General features: G+C 46.6%; 1 protein-coding gene across 1 annotated transcript in view; it reads right to left on the bottom strand.

Annotated features, from left to right (window-relative positions):
- Positions 1-3,881: 3,881 nt before the first annotated feature.
- LOC138966510 (uncharacterized) overlaps positions 3,882-8,136 on the bottom strand; it is a 39,231-nt gene continuing 34,976 nt past the window's right edge. Inside the window, exon 11 of the mRNA XM_070338777.1 lies at positions 3,882-7,327. Coding sequence (XP_070194878.1) covers positions 7,004-7,327 — 324 coding nt within the window. The 3' untranslated portion in view covers positions 3,882-7,003. The remainder of the gene's footprint in view (positions 7,328-8,136) is intronic.

Here is an 8,136-nt window from a genome sequence, read left to right as displayed (position 1 = left end):
TCTCTTCAGGTTCTGCTTCGCACGATATTTAGTGAGAAGGATGCGGACGTCAAGATTGCTTCAATCGGCCAGGCGATTGTGCAAGCTACTCGTCCGAGAGTTGTTATTGCCCCATTGCAAGTTGGACTCAGTAACCAAATGCATCACCACTTCGGTTCAAGGTTTCTGATTGATGTTTTCAATACCATGGGATTCACTTCATCCTACACAGAGGTACAAAAGTTCGAAGCAAATGCAGCAGTTTCTCAGAGTACAGACATACCTGGATACCAAAGTTCTTTTCTCCAATACGTCGCTGACAATGTCGACCATAATTCCAGCACCCTTGATGGTCACAACACATTCCATGGGATGGGAATAGTAGTTTCCAAGATTAGCAAACAAGTCCCAGCTTGCTGACGAAATATGGAAAATTGCCAACGTTGACATGCCAGAGCTACCAAAGTGTGATGTTGAAGTCCAATACATCCTGGACGGAGGGGCTCTTCTGCAGCTGATACCTTGGCCTCGAGGTGCAACATTTGCTGCAATAATACGATCTTACGTCCAGTTTGTTCAGCACAGGTTCCAGAATGCAACCGTGGTTTTCGATGGATACAACTCTGGTCCATCTACCAAGGATGTCACTCACATCCGTCGAGCCAAGGGAAAGTGTTCACCTAAAGTCGTCTTCAAGCCGGAAATGTCATTGCAGGCAAGAAAGGATGTGTTTCTCTCCAACAAGAAGAACAAGCAGCGGTTCATTAACCTCCTCTCTGAAGCCCTGGCTGCAAACTTGTGTCCGACGGTGTGTGCTGACGGAGATGCAGACTGCATGATAGTTGCTCAGGCTCTAGAGAGTTCAAAGACACAGGTTACTATTGTTGTAGGAGACGACACTGATTTGCTGGTTCTCCTTTGTCACCATGCCTCAGACAACCATCGTGACATCTTTTTGGAACCAAGCCACAGGACAAGTACCAAGACAGTCAAGCTATGGAATATCAGGCATACCAGGTGTCTTGGCAGTCTATGCCAAGTCCTACCAGTCATCCATGCTGTCAGTGGTTGCGACACAACGTCAAGGCCATTTGGAGTAGGCAAGCGAAGTGCATTTCGCAAATTTCAGAGATCTAAAGAACTCAAGAGTCTGGCTTCCATGTTTCTTACAGACTGTACACCGAGCAACAGCACTGAAGCTGGGGAGAAAATACTTGTCTCACTTTATGATGGAACATCTCCCGACTGCCTGGATGACTTGAGGTACAACATGTTCTGCACGAAAGTTGCAGGGGGAACTTCGTTTTTACAAATGCATTGTCTTCCTCCAACGTCTGCTGCAGCAAAATACCACAGTCTTCGTGTGTATCTACAAGTACAAGAGTGGGCAGGAACTGTCTTGGAACCTCAAGATTGGGGCTGGAAGACAGCTGGAGACAACCTGGTACCCTGTACCACTGATCTCCCTCCAGCACCTTCCAAGCTGCTGTCAGTCATCAGATGCAACTGCAAATCTGACTGTGATACCAAGCGCTGCAGTTGTAGAAAACACGGTCTGGATTGCTCCTCTGCTTGTGGTGAATGCCATGGGCTTGAATGTTCCAACGCTTATGTCATGTGCGCAGACGAGAATGACACAGACGACTAAAAGAGATACAGGGTCCAGGGCACGTGATATGTTCGTGCATATAAGAAATAAGTTGTTTTGTCTTGTGTACAAAGATGCTAATTCAGCAGCAAATAGACATCAATCATACAATGTGTGCAGTTCATTGCCTTTTTTGCACAGAACTGACATTGTGCTTCAAAAGGAAACTTGCAAGTCTTAAGGTGACATTATTTGTGCAGAGACTGAGTGGACTGCTTCAGAACAAGGTCATACAAATCTGACTCGGCCTTTTTTCAGCCTCTTCAATTCTATTTCAAAGTGCAACTGTATCAATCAAAAGACTCGATGAGCAGCCTACATCAAGACATAAATAACTAAAGACAGTCACAAGCTGTGACTGAGTAGAATAAGTTTTTCTTAGTTATTACTAAAACATTAACACAAAGTCGTGTTTTTTAATTTGTTTAAACGATACCAAAAAATATTATCATTATCATCATCGTGTGAAAGCATTCCTGATGCCAAACCTGAAAACATTAACCAAAAATATGGATTACTTGGTCTACAAAGAGCGCACACGGCTTGATATTCGGGAAAAAAGGTAAGCTTGACCTTGACCTGACCTACTTTTGAAATGGTAAGTTATATTTTCCTAGATCTTTTGTATGTTGTAGCGGTAACATAAAACTATCAAAAAAACTTCACAGAGCAAATCTTGCAATAATTCTGAGGTTCCTATGGTTGAATTCATAGAATGACTGGATAAACTGCGCCTAAGCGCACCTTGTGGTGTGTCTTGTTAGACTGGTGAAGGAATGTATCAGCGGATTATGACTTTATTCAGTTATTCTGCAGAAAAGACAAATGCTGGAGAAAACCCGTTCTTTTCTGCAGCATTTTTGCAAAATGTCATCTTTCGCCGAAGCAGCGTTTTTTTTCTGCAGCAAAACATTTTACTGCAGTAAAATTGAAATCAAGAATGCTGCAGTAAAACAGTGCTGTTGTTTTACTGCAGAAAACCTGTTTACATTTTTTTTTCTGCAGCATTTTGTACTGGCTCTTGGCGGATTATGACATTATTCAGTTATTCTGGAGAAAAACCGAAATGCTGGAGAAAAACTGTCTTTTCTGCAGCATTTCTGCATAATGTCATCTTTCGCCGAAGCAACGTTTTTTACTGCAGTAAAACCGTTTTTCTGAAGCATAATGTTTACTTGGTTTTCTGCAGCATTATTGCGATTAACCTTTTCTTCAGAATAGTCTGTGACAGTTTTTCTGGAGAAAAACGAACGACCTTGTAAAGTAGCGTTTGTATTCGTCGCCCCCTGGGATAGTATAATAGTTTGTTCTGCAGTGTACCAATCAGTAGGCGTGTAGCATAAGGGCATTATTTTCAACTTCACAATGGCGGCCGAACGTGAACAATTTCTGAAGCAAATCGAACACGAAGTGGACTACTGCGTTCGTCTGGGAAAATGTGACAATGTTGCTGACAGGTGCCATTGTTTAATTTGAAACGTTGAACTTCCGGCTGAAAGGAAGTCAGACAGACAAAATACATTCGTGTCACGCACAACTATTGGTAATTCTGGATGCCAAGTCCATCTCTCGACAGAGGGGGGCTCGCGTGCTCCAACATTATAATGAGCCAGTACAAACTGTTGCAGAAGTAAACAGGTTTTCTGCAGTAAAACAACAGCACCGTTTTACTGCAGCATTCTTGATTTCAAGTTTACTGCAGTAAAATGTTCTGCTCCAGAAAAACCCGTTGCTTCGGCGAAAGATGACATTATGCAGAAATGCTGCAGAAAAGACAGTTTTTCTCCAGCATTTCTGTTTTTCTGCAGAATAACTGAATAATGCCAAAATGCTGCAGAAAAAGTGTAAACAGGTTTTCTCCAGTAAAACAACATCACCGTTTTACTGCAGCATTCTTGATTTCAGTTTTACTGCAGAAAAAAACCCGTTGCTCCCGCGAAAGATGACATTATGCAGAAATGCTGCAGAAACAAACAAATTTTCTCCAGAATTTCTGTTTTTTCTGCAGAATAACTGAATAAAGTCATAATCCGCTAAGGATAGGACTGAGAGGTTAAAGCAATTATGAGATTTTAAAGCAGGAACTCCCCTTCATCCCCCCCCCCCCCACCCCCACCCCCCCCACACACACACACACACACACAACACGAAAACAATAAACCACACACACACGCACGCACCATGCACGTACGTACGCACGCACGCAAACACGAATGCACGCCATAACGCACGCACTCCCGCACGCTGCACGCACCTTCCCGTTTGACTCGAATCACACATCTATTCTCACTCTCTCTCTCTCTCTCTCGATTGTCGCCAGATCCCGGTCGGATATATAATTTTACTTTCCCCTTTAATGCCCTCGTACTTTATTGTGAAACCACAATAAAACATTGGTGCCGTACCGGCAAATAAAGATGTGAGACAAAAAGACACCATCATTTGGCAATAAACTTCTTTCATTGTGAACTCTTGTTCAGTTAATTTATACTCCATGTAAACACACAGCAAGCAATCACACGTAAAACAACGCAATTAAGATATTGCACCGTAACCCTATGACTTGACTTTCCTCCTCGTGCTAGTGTTCTGTTCAAGCTTTGTTTTGGTATGTTTGAGAATTTGAAAAAGTGGCCTGTAGAAAATAAATGCTCAACAGCTCACATTATTTTAAACATTTCTTCTCACTCTCTCTAGATCTCTCTTTCGATCTCTCGCTCTCCGTCACACACACACACACACACACACACACACACACACACACAAACACACGCACAAGTGTGCTCACTCTTCTTTTTCTCTCCCTATTCTGGTGTACACAAATAACAAAACCGCATGCACTTTATGTCCTGCAAGGATGTGCAAGTGCACACCTGAGCTGCCCTAATAATTCCGAGAATCGTTAATTCATTCGTGTGCACTCCCGCCTGGAAAACCCTGGTGTCCGGTTGGGATGTGAGAGTTGAAATCAGAAACTAATAAACCATTTTGATAGTCTGTATAGTTAGTTGCCCCTCCCCTCTCTTCCCCATGCTTCTCTCGTTGTAGATCTCTCTTCTGTTTCTGTGTAACGCTTTTAACATGAATCCAAACCACTAGGCCACTGCTCCTACCCCTTCGCTTCGCTTTCCCCACACACTGGCAACACCACTACACCCCCCCCCCCCTCCCTCCGTCCTTCACGTCCAGTTGGTCTCCAGGTAGACACTTGCAAGTCTCTGATTGAGCGGGAAGGGCTGAGCTGCACGAAGCGAAAGTGGGTGCCACCCAAACGGGAGAGAACAAACCGCGGAGTCTGATTCGTTGAAGTCACAACAAATCTCAATTTCAACCAATCCAACGCTGCGGGTGGCTCCCGTTTGGGTGGTAAATTTATCGTGCACCTCGGCCCAGGCGGCCAGTATCTGTGTCAAATTATTCACACCACTCTCCCCTTACCACTCTTTTCAAACCCCTCCCCCCCTCGCCTGGTGCTTCGCATCGCACTGGTCTTCAGGGCCGAGATGCACGAGAAAGTAGCCAAACGGGAGGGAGCCAGCCGCGGTGATGGATTGGTTGAAATTGAGATTTCTTGCGATTTCAACGAATCAGAGCCCGCGGAATGTTCTCGCCCGGTTGGGTGGCACCCACTTTCGCTTTGTGTACCGCAGCGCTGGAACTGGAAGACACGGGAACGAGCTGCCGTACATGGAGAAAAAAAACCACTCACAACTCAACTCTCCCGCCCTTCACATTTCACATCAAACTCCAACGCCCTACCTCTCTATACAGCCAAACTCGAACCCCCTACCTCTCTATACAGCCCTACTCCAACCCCTACCTCTCTATACAGCCCAACTCCATCCTCCTACCTTTCTATACAGCCCTATTCCAACCCCCTACCTTTCTATACAGCACTACTCCAACCCCCTACCTCTCCATGCAGCCCTACTGCATTCCCCTACCTTTCTATGCAGCCCTACTCCAACCCCCTACCTTTCTATACAGCCCTACTCCATCCCCCTACCTCTCTATAAGCCCTACTGCATTCCCCTACCTTTCTATACAGCCCTTCTCCAACCCCCTACCTTTCTATGCAGCCATACTCCATCTCCCTCCCTCTCTATACAGCCCTACTCCATCCCCCTACCTTTCTATACAGCCCTACTCCATCCCCCTACCTCTCTATACAGCCCTACTCCATATCCTTACCTCTCTATACAGCCCTACTCCATCCCCCTACCTCTCTATACAGCCCTACTCCATCCCCCTACCTCTCCATACAGCCCTACTCCATCTCCCTACCTCTCTATACAGCCCTACTCCATCCCCATGCCTTTCTATACAGCCCTACTCCAACCCCATACCTCTCTATACAGCCCTACTCCATCTCCCTACCTCTCTATACAGCCCTACTCCATCTCCTTACCTTTCTACACAGCCCTACTCCATCTCCCTACCTCTCTATACAGCCCTACTCCTTCTCCTTACCTCTCTATACAGCCCTACTCCATCTCCCTACCTCTCTATACAGCCCTACTTCATCCCCCTACCTTTCTATACAGCCCTGCTCCATCCCCTTACCTCTCTATACAGCTCTACTCCAACCCCCTACCTTTCTATACATCCATCCCCCTACCTTTCTATACAGCCCTACTCCATCCCCCTACCTTTCTATACAGCCCTACTCCATCCCCCTACCTCTCTATACAGCCCTATTGCATCCTCCTACCTTTCTATACAGCCCTACTCCAACCCCATACCTTTCTATACAGCCCTACTCCATCCCCCTACCTCTCTATACAGCCCTACTCCAACCCCATATCTTTCTATACAGCCCTACTTCATCTCCCTACCTTTCTATACAGCCCTACTCCATCCCCCTACCTCTCTATACAGCCCTACTCTATCTCCCTACCTCTCTATACAGCCCTACTCCAACCCCCTACCTCTCTATACAGCCCTACTCCAACCCCCTACCTCTCTATACAGCCCTACTCCAACCCCATACCTCTCTATACAGCCCTACTCCATCTCCCTACCTCTTTATACAGTCCTACTCCATCCCCCTACCTCTCTGTACAGCCCTACTCCATCTCCCTACCTCTCTATACAGCCCTACTCCATCCCCCTACCTCTCTATACAGCCCTACTCCATCTCCCTACCTCTCTATACAGCCCTACTCCATCCCACTACTTCTCTATACAGCCCTACTCCATCCCCCTACCTTTCTATACAGCCCTACTCCATCCCCCTACCTCTCTATACAGCCCTACTCCATCTCCCTACCTCTCTATACAGCCCAACTCCATCCCACTACTTCTCTATACAGCCCTACTCCAACCCCACACCTCTCTACACAGCCCTACTCCAACCCCATACCTCTCTATACAGCCCTACTCCTCACTATTCCACACCCCAGCCCCCCTCCTTGGTCCACTTCTCTTCATCTCCTTCTTGATCAAGACGATGGGCAATCCCCGGGAAGCCAGCCAGCCGGTGAGGAGCAGTTCCGGAGCCTCCAGCACGTGCTTCAAGATGAAGAGCAAAGCTTCCTGCACGTGGATCGTACACACGACGTAGGCCGGCATGGACATGGTGATGAGGGCTAGCTTGGCCTTGCCGTACCTGGGGGAGGAGGCCGACATCTTGAAGTACATCTTGATGGTCTCCAGCAGCGAGTTGATCTCCTCGTCCTTGGCGCCTACTTCATCTTGCACCTGTGGCAGACACTCAGACTCAAGATTCAGACTGAAAGTTTTGCTGTCATAAAAACAAGGAAAATTGCCGTGCAGAGCAAGCTCTGGTTAGTTCAATGACAAAATGACGTCGACTGAACAAACCAAGGCTTCTCTTCTTGACCATGTCTTCCAAAAGTGACATCTCTGACGGCATAAGTGAGAACAGAAAGAGAAGACGTCATAATGCGAAGCATCACGTCAGGTAAAATACCGGCACAGTTGGTCTAGTGGTAAGGCGTCCGCCCCGTGATCGGGAGGTCGTGGGTTCGAACCCCGGCCGGGTCATACCTAAGACTTTAAAATTGGCAATCTAGTGGCTGCTCCGTCTGGCGTCTGGCATTATGGGGTTAGTGCTAGGACTGGTTGGTCCGGTGTCAGAATAATGTGACTGGGTGAGACATGAAGCCTGTGCTGCGACTTCTGTCTTGTGTGTGGCGCACGTTATATGTCAAAGCAGCACCGCCCTGATATGGCCCTTCGTGGTCGGCTGGGCGTTAAGCAAACAAACAAACAAAAACAAAGCGTCAGGTAAAAACATTTTGTCACATCTCCCAGGAACTGACAAAGAATGTCGAAAAAGAAGTCTGTCTCGGTGACTTCGTCATATCAGCAGAAGAAAACCTAGCGTAATGTCACCGCCAGAGTGTGCATGTATCGGTGTCGGATTTCATTAACCACAGCTTTAAAGAGAAACCAGGCTGATTGAACAAACCAAGACATCTCTTCTTGACCCCTTCTTCCAAACAAAATGTCTGACGTCAAAAGCGAAACAGAGCTTGAGAAGACGT

Source organism: Littorina saxatilis, linkage group LG5 (assembly GCF_037325665.1).
Source record: "Littorina saxatilis isolate snail1 linkage group LG5, US_GU_Lsax_2.0, whole genome shotgun sequence".
In the NCBI taxonomy this organism is placed as follows: domain Eukaryota; kingdom Metazoa; phylum Mollusca; class Gastropoda; order Littorinimorpha; family Littorinidae; genus Littorina; species Littorina saxatilis.
Note: the sequence above shows the minus strand (reverse complement) of the source record. Positions and strands in the feature narration are given on the sequence as shown.